We start from the raw sequence: 12,004 nt of genomic DNA, 5'->3' as shown, positions 1-12,004 counted from the left end.
ATTCATTTTCATGAAATTCAGAATTTCGTGTGCATCTCCAGAGTTGTTTCTATTCCTGTTCCTGGCTCTCAGTGGAACAGAACCAACCTCTGCTTCCAGCTTTTTCCCAAGGTTTTGGAGGGCCTGTGACTTTCAGTGGTGTGCCAGGGCAAGGAAGAACATCCGTAGCCAGCCTTCAGAGCATGCCTTCCTTACTCTCCAGATATATGATTCCCTTGCCCACTATTACTGCTGTTCAGTGGCTGGGAACCGGGGAGGTTTACAAAGTTATTGCTATCAAAAGCCCAAGAAAAACACCTGGAATAGGAAACCATATAATGAAATGAGATTTCTTTACTGAATGTTGTGGAATTTAATTTTAAATGCAATTTAATATGTTTATTTCAAAAGCAGATATAATTTGAACAACACAACAAACCTAGCTTAACTGATATATAGAACAATGTCCTCTAAACCAACAGTATATATACTCTTTCCACTGGAAGCACTTTACCAAAATTAATCATAGCTGGACCAAGTGAGCCTCAAAGAATTTCAAAAAAATTAAAATAATTGAATGTTCTCTGAACTGAACACATGGGATTAAGCTAGGAAAAAGAAAGTGGGGAGTCCCTCACTTAAAAAAAACAGAACAGTTTAAATAATCCTGGATCACCAAAGAAATTAGAGAAAATTTTTAATTGATAGTGAAAATATGCCATATCAAAATTATACAGGTAGAGCAGTACTTAAAAGAGATATTACCTTAAATTCACACATTACAAAAGAAAGGCTGAAGTCAGTGATCTGAGTTTTTATGTCAAGAAACTGGAAAAGAATACCAAATTCAAGAAATGAAAAATACAAACAAAAAGCAAGTCAGCGAATTAGAAAATAAATGTACAGTAAAGAAAATCAACAAAACCAAAAATTCCCTTGAAAGCATTAATAAAGATACACCTTTAGTAAACTGATCAGGAAGAAACAAAAAACATTTAGCAATATTAGAAATGGAAAGACATCACTCTTAGAGTCACCAATCTTTCATGAATCCAGAGACTAGAAAAAAGGAACATTCAATTCACTTTTGAAGCAGCATGACCCAGCCACCAAAACCTGTCAAGAATATCACAAGAAAGGAAAACTAAACTTGAAAGTAGGCATAAAATTCCCAGACAAAAATAAGCAAATCAAATACAGCTATGTAAAAACGATAATCCTATCTAATTTGGGTTTACATCAAAAATATAAGATTGATTCAATTCTTGAAAATGAACCAGTGCGACCCACCACATAACATGTAAGAAAAATCACAATCACCTAGATGTAGAAAATTCAGTACCTATTCATGATAAAAAAAAAAAAAAATTGAAAACCAATAGTAGAAGGGTACATCCTTAATCTAATAAAAAGTATCAACAAAAACCCTATAGTAAACTTCTCAATGATAAAATATTGAAGTCATTCTCCATGAGATAAGGAATGAAATAAAGATATTCACTATCACACCTCTATCATACTGGTCCCAGCCAATGTGATAAGACAAAAGATGATTATAAAGGGGAAAAAAATGCTGACAACATGACTGTGTACTTAAATAATACAAAAGAATCAAACTTTTTTTTTTATTCTTAATTGTTTATTGGGGTAACATTGGTTAATACAATTATATAATTTTCAGGTGTACATTATCATTTGACATTTATATATTCTATTGTGTTTACCACCCAAAGTCCAGTTTCCTTCAGCTACAATATATTTGACCCCTTTCACCCACTTCACCCTCCCCCTAAACCCTATATTTGACTCCCTTTACCCCATCTAACTCGTCCTGCCTCCCCCACCTCACTAGTAACCACTAGTCTATAGTCCATGTCCATGAGTCTGTTTGTCCTACTTATTTGTTGAACAAGCTCTTAGAATTAAGCGAATTTAGCAAAGTCACAGAATGCAAAGTCAATACACAAAAAAAATTGTTTCTAAGTACAACAATATATAGAAAAAAAATTTAAATCACAATCATTTAAGAAATCAAGTAGCTAGAAATAGATATGTCAAAATATATACAGAATCTTTACATTGCAAACAATGAAACATTCTGGAAAAAAATGAAACACCTACGTAAATGGAGAGAATTATCTCCGTGGGATGAAAAACTATTATAAAGATACAAATTCTCTCAAATTGATCTGATTAAACTCAGTTTTAACTAAAATCCCAGGGGGTTTATTTTTGTGAAAATCGATAAGCTGTTTCTAAAATTTGTATGGAAAAGAGCCAAGGCAGTCTTGAGTAAACAAAATCGAAGCCCTCCCATTCCCCTATACATTTCTTTAACTTTCAACCTTTTAGTAATACCTTTTTGTACATGAGTCTTACAAATAGCACACACTTGTCTTTTGTCATATGACTTTTTCTGAAAGGTCTCATTATGGAATATTATACCATTTGTATTTTTCATTCTAACTTCTATTATCTCTGACTCCCTAGCCTGACTCCCAAAAAGAAAAAGGTTTAGGGCATCTCCCCTGGGCTTCAGAAGGAGGTTCTAGGTTTTCCTGGGTGGCAGCATGAGTAGAGTGTTTAGGTCTTCTTCTTTTCTAGCTGTATCTTCATTTCACTATAGGGCTTCTTAGCCTTTCCTGGGCATGGTTCCCAGAAAGTCCCTCTACTGCTGCTGCCCTACCTGATCAGGTTTCTGGACCTGTTAATAATAGACAACAGTGGGGGAAGGGTTAGGATAGTTATGGAAATAGGAACAACCAAACCAGAAGGACGGGTCCGGTGCCTGTGTCCCTGTCTGTCTGCTCCCTCCCCGATCTAAAGAGCATCCTACAAAGGCCATATCTTCTAAGCCATTCTTTGGATCTCTTCTGACCTGTGAAGGTCTCCAAGTGCCTGCTCCCCAAATCAGAACACATGATCTGGGAGCACTGGTATGTTTATAAGGACACTGAAACAGAATATTTGTGATCTGGACTCTCCTAGAAAATCCAGGATAAGGAATAATACCCCTCAAAGAACAACTAACTGGAAGGGAAACAAGCTGGGCAGCAATTAGGTGAAGCAAATAGTGACTTGGAAGTAAACCATGCATAGTCCTGGAATGTTCAAGAGGAGTGGGGAATACAAAGAGTAAGCATGGAAAAAATAAGGGCGTGATGATGCTGGAAAAGTAGAAATGAGAGAGTGAGACAAGCATGTGAGACATGGCCTCTATTGAGTAAAATTTGAAGTCAATACTGTTTAAATATTGAGACCCCATGAATGGCCTCCCTCTTCTGCCTCCCCTCTCTGGATACTACTCTTCTATTTGCGAAACCTGCTCTCAGTAGGCTATGGTAAACTCAACCTAGATTTAATTGCGAAAAACCAGTAAGGCTTCAGAAATTACCAGTTGCAAAGATGTGAAACCCTCTTATTGGAAGCTACAACACAGATGTATAAAATTACTTAAAGAAAATGTATAGCTTAATAAGTTAATAAAAAGCGAAGACCCCTGGTAGCACCCAGAGCTAGAAATAGAACTTGGCCAGCTATTTCAGAAGCCATCCTCATGTCCTATTCATCACAACCCCCACCTCCTCCCAAAAGTAACCACTATCCCGGCATTTATGGTAATCACTTAGGAGGATTGTATTTTAATGGGACTAAAGTTTTAGCTATAAATAATCACTAATGGTAGACTATTAGGCAGTTGAGGAGTGTTCAGGGGAATCATGAGAGGCAGCCTGATCTCAGCACACTTAAAATCACATCATTTCGTGCAGTTAGTGCACTCTGTGCTTATTACTAAGACATACCTCGCAAGACATGGATCCCACAGAATTCCAAGTGCAGGGCTGTGACCTATGCCCTCGGCTGCCTCATTGTCATCCATCCACTGGTCCAGACAGAGCCATAATCTGCAGTCTTTCCAAGGCAGAGCAAAAGTAGGTCCCAGCTCACAGTGCTTGGGAGAGTACAAGGGACTTGTCTGCTGCTGAAATGGAAGTCCAGGACATTTACCTAAACTTCCCCGAGCCTCGGTTTCTCACTGTGAAGTATGGGGCCATATAAATCCCTTTACAATGCCCTATTCCCCTCCTACTTGTTCCCCTTTCCTCAATCCTGGTTTCTGTTTCAGCTGCCCATTCATTCACCCATGTGAGAAGCTCATTACCTTCCCTTCCCAGTTAGATGTCTTTTCAGTATTGCTCTTGATTCTTACACAACAGTCTGCTTCATCTCCTCACACACTTTTATAAACAGGCATGTATGTCCTTGCACATTGGAGGTGTTGAGCAAATGCTCGTCGAGTGAATGAATGTAAAGGACAAATGAATTCCTGTATACATTCCTTCGGTATTTAGTGGGTGCCTGATGTATACACAGATACCAACCTGTCCCTCTGCGCTCCAAGATCATCCTTTCCTTCCTTTCTCTTCATCTTCCTCCTTTTCTATCCTCCTCCTTTTTTCCTTTCTCTGCGCCACGGAGCTAGACTGAGTGCCCTGCAAGGCAGGATGCAGAGACACAGAAGCAGGCCGGCTGGTGGAAATGGACACCATGGAAAGGAGCCAGGTGAAATAAGGGCGAAGACGGCGGTATAACATACAGAGAGAAACTGACCAGAATGAAAAGCAGTGATTCATGGAGCACTGCAACTCAAACACTCCTTGGATTTCACTTGGATAGCTCTGGCAGGATTGGGGTCAGTGAGGGCTGGCATCGAGATGAAGGGCAGCCAGGCTCCTCCTCCCTAGAGATGTGTGCTCCAATCCCTCTGCTTAATCCTTTTCTACCCACTCCACCCCCACGATTCTCTCACTGACCAGTATCCTGGGCCTTTAAGAATTGGATGGGCTGGACTGAGGAGAGAGCTCACACTTCTCCCCACCCTCTCCTTCCCTCTGGCTGTAACTGCCAGTCACAGCAGCAAACTGCAGTAGAGGAGGGGAGGAAGCCGGAGGGTGCAAAGGGAGAAAAGGAGCTGGCTGGGTTTCCTCATCCCACAGAGGAAAGTGTCACGGAGCACACAGACACAGGACTGCTATCCTGCCCACGGTAAGCGCTTAGAGGCTCTGACCAGCCTCTGCTCCAAGCTCTGACCTGCCTGAGTCCCTAACTCTGCCCTCCACATGCTTATCCACCCTGATTTAAATGCACCCTGGACTCCTGTGTCAGAACAGGTCTACAAGGCTCTTACCTCCTGTTTCTCTCTAGCTTATCCTCTTTGGCTTACAGTTTTCCTGCTGGCTGTGTCAGTCACCCCTTTATATGGGACCTCTTAACTAACACAGGGATGCCACTCAGATGTGAGCTCTAGTAAAGGAAGAGAGAGAATTGGAGCAGCCATACTTTAGCATAGATTCATTAACAGATGGTTAAAAATTACCAGATGAGGGCCGAGATCTATGAGAAGTAGGGAAACCCCTGGTAATGAGGAGAGGAGTATGAGACTTCCTTGGAAAGAGCGAGTTCTATACCTTATTCTTTACCTGCTCGATGGGCTAAGGCAGGCAGTCTGTTGGCATGCCCCAGCACTATGCTGGTAAGAGCTCTTGCTTCTAGTCCTGACTCTACCATTAACTAGCTATGTGACTTTCAATAGCATCTTCCTGGTCTGTGATAAGAGGGAGTTTAGGGTTTTCCAGACTTGCCTGTGTATTAGGTGCTCGGTTAAAAATAAATCTTCCTGAGCCCCATCCTTAGAAGTTCTGCTCTGGTTGATTTGGGGTGGGGCTAAGGAATCTGTGTTTTAAGACACTCTCCAGAGGGTATTGAGATAGCCAGGAACCTGTGGATTAGATGTGTTATAAAAGTTTTCAAGCTCAAACATTCTGAGGACTATAACCTATAACCAGAGCCATTCTGTCTTCTTTGTGTGAACCAGATCAGGCATACTCCTGCTGAGAAGCTAAAGAGAAGCTATGAGCAAAACGATTCTGTTTCTTCATGTTCCTCAGAGAGACCTGAGCCACTCTGAATTCTGCTGTAATGCCATTAGCACCTTTGGTAATTCTTCCAAAGTCCATCTCTAGGTAACATAAGCCACCTGGAAGTTGAGGACCAAATCTTGCTCTGCAGCCCTGGCCACTTCACACCTTATTTTGTGTCTCTGTTTTCTCATCTGTATTACAGAGGAAATTATTTGTAGCCTCAAGGATCTCCACATACGCGACCAGGAGTAAACAGTTATGACTCAATCTCTTACTCTCGGTCTTCATCCTCTGTCCCTTGTCTCTTGCTTTCATCCCAAGTCTTTTTTCCCTTCTCTTTTGGTGCACCTGCATCAGCTGTGACCATCCTTTCATCCTACCCTCAGACACCAGAGGAAACACCAAGACCTAGAACACCTGGGTTCTAAGTCACATTCTCTGGACAGTTTGTTTAGTCAGTCTCCTAGGATACAGGAGAAAGTGAGGCTGAGCAGAGGGATGTACTACCGGACCACAGTTTCAAAATCCTCACAGGGGCAGAGAACCATAAAAAACGGAGGAAGAGGTGATGGGGAGAAAGGATGAGGAGAAGAATGAGAAGAGGAGAGCAAAGAGAGGCTGACAAGTGAGCAAATAAAGAGGCAGAGAGGGGATCAGGAGAGAGAAGGGTGAGCTGGGGAGAAAGAAAAAGGAAGGGTCAACCCTTTCTAAGGTTATAGTCTTGGTGGGATCTTTAAGCTGGTCATATGAAGACCTTGGTTCTTGTCTCTGAGTTTGCCATTTAATTCATTTGGTGACTCCGGCAGGTCACTCCTACAACACAGTGCTATACTAATCTTTCTAGTCCTCAGTCCCCTTCTCTATAAATGAACTCTAGCTCTGACATTCTTTGGCTCCTTGTATTGAAATTGGCCCTCCTATGGCCACACGGCACCTGGATACAGGTTTAAAATAGTGATTCAGAAATAGGAGCTGGGTTTAAGAGCATGCCAAGCCCTGGGGTTGGTAGAATTTGACAAAAGAGAATAAAATAATTTTCTAAGGCTGGTCTGAGAGGAAGTAGGCTTCAAAACAGGGCCATCCTGGCACTTGGACTCTGTTCTCAGGCTTCCCATGTTTTAAGACATCATTGCGAGGCTCCTGGACCCAGATGTAAGGGAAGATAATTCTATCTTCTCCCAAGATCAAGACCCACCCCATCCCAGAGTCCCTATGCCCCAGACATGGGAGCTGAAGTTCAGAAAGGAGATGAGGTAGGATTCTGGCAAGGGAGGATTAGATTTCAGCCCCAGGCTGGCCCCACCACCCTCCCCAGAGTCTGAGGAGTTGAGACACTTAGGAGGGACCTGTTACTTTCTACTTCAGTTTTCATACAGCTTTGGCAAGCCTCCGATTCTAAACTGGGCATCTCCACCCAAAAAGCAGAGATGATTTTCTGTCTCCAAGGAAGCACTCTGGGGCCCTTCTTCGATCCAAAATTTTCTCACCCAGGCTCACATATTCGGCCTCAGCCAGCAAAACCCTTTCTTCTTGGAACCATTCAGGGTTTTTTTTTTCTCTCTTGAGACCTGCCTTGAGTTCTCTTTCCCACTTAGGGACAGACTGATCTCCATCCTCCCCCTCTCCCTCTGATTTAGAAAGGCTACTCATTTAGAAAGCCTTCCCTAGGTCCTGCAGTCAGCGAACCTGTATTTTTAGTGTCTTCTACCTTCTTCCTAAAGACTTTGTCATCCCCAGCTAATTATATAGACTCTTCCCACTAAAGAGAGAGAGAGAGAGAGCACTAATATCCTGTGAGACCTCAGAGAAGTCATATCACATTCTTAGACTTCTGCTTTTTCATATGTAAAATATAGGGAGGAGCCGCAGGATGTTTTAATGGAGTATTAACTGAATGATTACTTCAGAGATTCATTTAGTTTTTTGGATGTTCAACATGTCAACATCTTAAGCTTATCAATTAAAAAACAATATTTCTATTCAAATGTGGATCCTTTGTTTATACAAAAGCATAAAGTTTTATGTTTCATGAGCTTTGCCAATTTCAGAATGATTTGGTCAAGAGTTGAGTATTTCTTATAGGGGCAGAGCTACAATCAAAGTGGCCACATCAAATTTCTAGTTCTTTTCAAGGGAATGTTCTTGTTACCTACTAGGACAACTGAACCAGGTCCTAAATTAGCATGTATAGTAAAGGAGATACTCTTTTTTAGTCGGTGGAGAAGAAAATGCAATTCCAAGACTGCAATTTCTCCGATTCATCAAAACTGTGAGAATAACTGTTATGAAAAGGAGTATAAAATGTTTTACCACGTGAAGGTAAAAGAAGATGGCTTATTTAACTAAGTACAGCACTGTGTTGTAGAAGTGACAAAGGAAATCCTCTGCCCTAACCTTTTAGGGGCTGGATGATCTACATGGGAGCATGGAGAGGGTTCCCAGAATAGGGAAGCTAGGGTGATTCCATGGAGAAGGCCAGGATGTAGAGAGATTCTAGGTTCTGAAAGAGCAGCCATTCAGCTCCTGAGCAGTATGACATGAGGTTACCTTGTGGACTGTGGGGTATTGGGAAGGAGAGGGGTATTTGGCAAAAAGCCCTAGTTTAGCTCTCTCTAGACTAGGCTATGGGAAAGAACAGAGGATCTGAAATCAGACAACTTGGCTTTAAATTCTGCATCCCTATATGATTTGGTGCAGGTTTCTTAGCCTCTCCAAGCTTCATAGTCACTGAAATCAAATTAGAAGGAAAAAGAGCTACAGACCGTGTAGATGAAACGCCTGACACAGAGTAGGCAGTCCGGAAACACTGGTTTCCTTCGCTTCCTCCCTAGATCCCTTCTTCTAAGACCACCGAGATTAATCAATCCAGTGTTTTGCTCAAACTTACTCTTGTAGGTGACTCTGGCGCCAGCTGGTGGAGCAGAGGGTGATGGCATCCCTGCTGCAAGACCGTGAGTACCCCTGAAGAAGAGGGCTTGGGGAGACAGCCCAGGGACAGGGAGGAGGCTGGACCCCGGGTCCAAGAGCTCCTCCTGGGCTCTTGATCCTCCTGGCTGGCTATCTAGTACATGCTTCTCCTGGCCCAGGGCTGCCTATCAATCAAGATGTGCTGCTGATGCAGAAAGGCACGCTGATGCGCAAGGTGAGGTCCAAAATTTGGAAGAGACTAAGATACTTCAGACTTCAGCAAGATTGCATGACCGTCTGGCATGCCCGACAGGCTGGAGGCAAAGCTAAGCCCAGCTGTGAGTGACATGGATAGCTAGGGTGGGCGCATGGGTGGGTAGGATCCTGAGGAGCCCAGCATCCTGAGAGCAGGGGAGGGACCAGGGTTCTATGATGTGTCCTTGTACTGTCCCACTTACATCTATGTCTGAGCCTATAAAATAGAAACTATAAGAGTACTTGCTCTTATGGCTGTTATGAGATTAAATTAGTTATTGCATGTAAGGGGCTTAGAAGAGTCCTGTCCTTTAGCAAGGCTCAAGAAATCATAGGTTACGTCTTGTTATTATCATCATAATAAAAGCATGATCTCAGGCATTGGACTGCTTGGATTAAAGTCCTGGCTCAAGCACTTTCAAGCTAAGTAGCTTTAGACAAGTTACTTAAAACTAAACTTCAGTTTTCTCATCAGTAAAATGGGAATTAAACAGTACCTGCCTAGTAGGTTACAGGGACTCAATAAATTAATGTCTAAAGCATTAGACCTGAAATCAGGATGCATCTAATAAATGTTAGCTATTACGGTGACTATTTCAAAATATTGTAAATGCATCATAAGTGTGCATCCTATTGGCTAAACTTCACGACCCCTCTAAAAATCCAATCACAGGACACATCTAAGAGAGTCTACTTTAAAGACACAATCAAAGCTCACAATTCACACCACCACCCCCCCACCCCCCCCGATGAGGAAGGGGATGGAAGAATTTCTCTGGCTCCCTCTTAAACAGCTAGAAAGAGGAAGTCCTCAAACCTGGAATGGGAAAATTGAACTTGGGCATATTGTGCTTTGGTGTAACTGCTTCTACCCAGCAAGTGTGTCTCCATTTGTCAGCCTCACCAGTCCGCTTGTGATCACCATGTGCACTGTCCATGTAAAGGATCATCCCTTACTTAAGATGAGGACACTGAGGGTTAAGTCATTTTGGTCTCTGTCATACTACCAGCTGATGGCTGGAAGTCAGGTCTTGCCGTTCCCAACACAAGCCCCTTGTCATGCTGCCTATGAAAACAGTGATGATACATTTGCAATCCTGAATCCCAGAGGTCTGCATCTCCCTAGACTAAGGTTTTTGGGGTTTCAGCCTGTGTAAGTAAGCTGGGGTCCCTCCACTCTATGGCTTCACAGAGAAGAGAATAATGGTCTTTGACCCTGAGCCCCTGCGATTTGGCAGACTCTCTTCCTCAGTGCCCCCATTTGCTTCTTCCCTGGCAGTCTCAATCTCTGATGTGGAGACAGTACGTAAGGGCGATGAGTCTGAATTGTTGCGCAGCCTGGCAGAGGAGTTCCCTCTGGAGCAGGGCTTCACCGTCGTCTTCCATGGCCGCCGCTCCAACCTGGACCTGGTGGCCAACAGTCCTGAGGAGGCCCAGACCTGGATGCAGGGGCTCCAGATATTGGTGGACTTTGTCACCAACATGGACCAACAGGAGCGGCTGGACCAGTATCGGCAGGATGGAGCCAGAGTGGGGGTTGGGGGTTACTGAAGGAGCAGGTGCTGCAGGGCTCGGGACAGGTGGGGAGCGGTGCAGGGCTAGGGAAGCCCAAGAGTACAGATGGGGTGGCAGAAGCAACTCAGGCTGATGTGAGGCTGAGAATATTGATGGAGAAATGAAGGCTTGAGTCATAGCCAGGCAGAGTCTGGGTGTGAAGCAAGCCCCCTAGGACTGGGGGAATGGACAGTGAGAGGCAAAGGACCCAACAGGGTACTGATCCCGAGAGGTGAACAGAAGGTCCCAGTGGCATTAATTACCACAGGGGTGGGAAGCAACCTCTTAAAGGGCTTAGTGGCATTGACTCACTTCAAGTTTCCTAGATTATATTCGCCTTCTATGCCTGTTCATTCATTCATTCATTCATTCATCCATTCATTCATTCATTCATCATCTGTTAAGCAGAATGTATCAGGCACTATGTCAGGCTTTAGGGATACAAAGATTAATGAGACTCAGATCTTGGGGTTTTTTTTGGTAGAAAGGATGGAGTTTTGTGAATAATCTAAGTACTATGGAAGTATTATGGTACTTAGATTATTTGAGGGTATTTGAAGGAAGGAACAATATACAATTCTAGCAGAGAGAATTCTTAGAAAGCTTTAGGGAGTAAGTAGCATTTGAGCTGACTCTTGAAAATGAATAGAATTTGAACATGAAGAGAAGAGGAGGAAAAGGCATTTCTTCCTGAGGGAACAGTGTGAATGAAGGTCCAGAGAAAGGAAATTGAAGAACTGGAGAGAGAGAAGGACATCAGAGAGCAGGGAGTTGAGGGTCTGGCTAAAGTACGGAGAGAACAGAGAAGCGTTGAGAAGGCTGGGTAGGGGCCAGATCATGGCAGTGCAGGAGATCTTAACTTCTTCGTTAAGGAATTTAGGTTTCTTTCTGAAGGCAACGGAGAGATCACTGCAGGTACCTGAGCCATGCAGGAATAAAGTAGATTGGTATTCTGGAGAGATTATTCTGGAAGCTAACGTGGAAAATTAATTGGTGTAGGAGAGACGGGAGAGATGACAGTGGATGAACATGCACAAACATCTGCACACACAAACACACACACAGTGCTTTTGCCTTGACTCGGACCTGGATGGCTGAGTGACTGGTTCCAGCGTGGAGACAAAAACCAGGATGGTCGGATGAATTTCCAAGAAGTTCAGCGGTTACTGCACCTGATGAATGTGGAAATGGATCAAGAATATGCCTTTCAGCTTTTCCAGGTGAGTCTTCTGGGGAAGGATTTGCAGAAGCCAGCATCAGCCACATTTTCACTTGACCAGAAATACTCCAATCCTATCCGGCAACACTCATTTATCAGATCTCTACTATGTGCCCTAGCTCTATGCCAGGCTCAAGGGGAAGTGTAGGCCATGGTTCTTACTCTTCAG

The 12,004-nt window shown here is 43.3% G+C and overlaps 1 protein-coding gene across 3 annotated transcripts in view; it reads left to right on the top strand.

Annotated features, from left to right (window-relative positions):
- Window positions 1-4,806: 4,806 nt before the first annotated feature.
- The window catches only part of PLCD4 (phospholipase C delta 4), an 18,226-nt gene continuing 11,028 nt past the window's right edge, over window positions 4,807-12,004 (top strand). For 2 of the 3 annotated variants that reach the window (XM_016156725.2, XM_016156724.2), the window contains exons 1-5: window positions 4,807-5,025; window positions 8,796-8,851; window positions 8,987-9,145; window positions 10,342-10,570; window positions 11,707-11,836. In XM_016156725.2, the coding sequence (XP_016012211.2) occupies window positions 8,830-8,851; window positions 8,987-9,145; window positions 10,342-10,570; window positions 11,707-11,836 (540 nt within the window). In that variant the 5' untranslated portion in view covers window positions 4,807-5,025; window positions 8,796-8,829. The remainder of the gene's footprint in view (window positions 5,026-8,795; window positions 8,852-8,986; window positions 9,146-10,341; window positions 10,571-11,706; window positions 11,837-12,004) is intronic. The other variant, XM_016156726.2, reaches the window with a different exon arrangement.

This window comes from Rousettus aegyptiacus, unplaced genomic scaffold (assembly GCF_014176215.1).
Source record: "Rousettus aegyptiacus isolate mRouAeg1 unplaced genomic scaffold, mRouAeg1.p scaffold_m13_p_2, whole genome shotgun sequence".
Classification (NCBI taxonomy): domain Eukaryota; kingdom Metazoa; phylum Chordata; class Mammalia; order Chiroptera; family Pteropodidae; genus Rousettus; species Rousettus aegyptiacus.
Note: the sequence above shows the minus strand (reverse complement) of the source record. Positions and strands in the feature narration are given on the sequence as shown.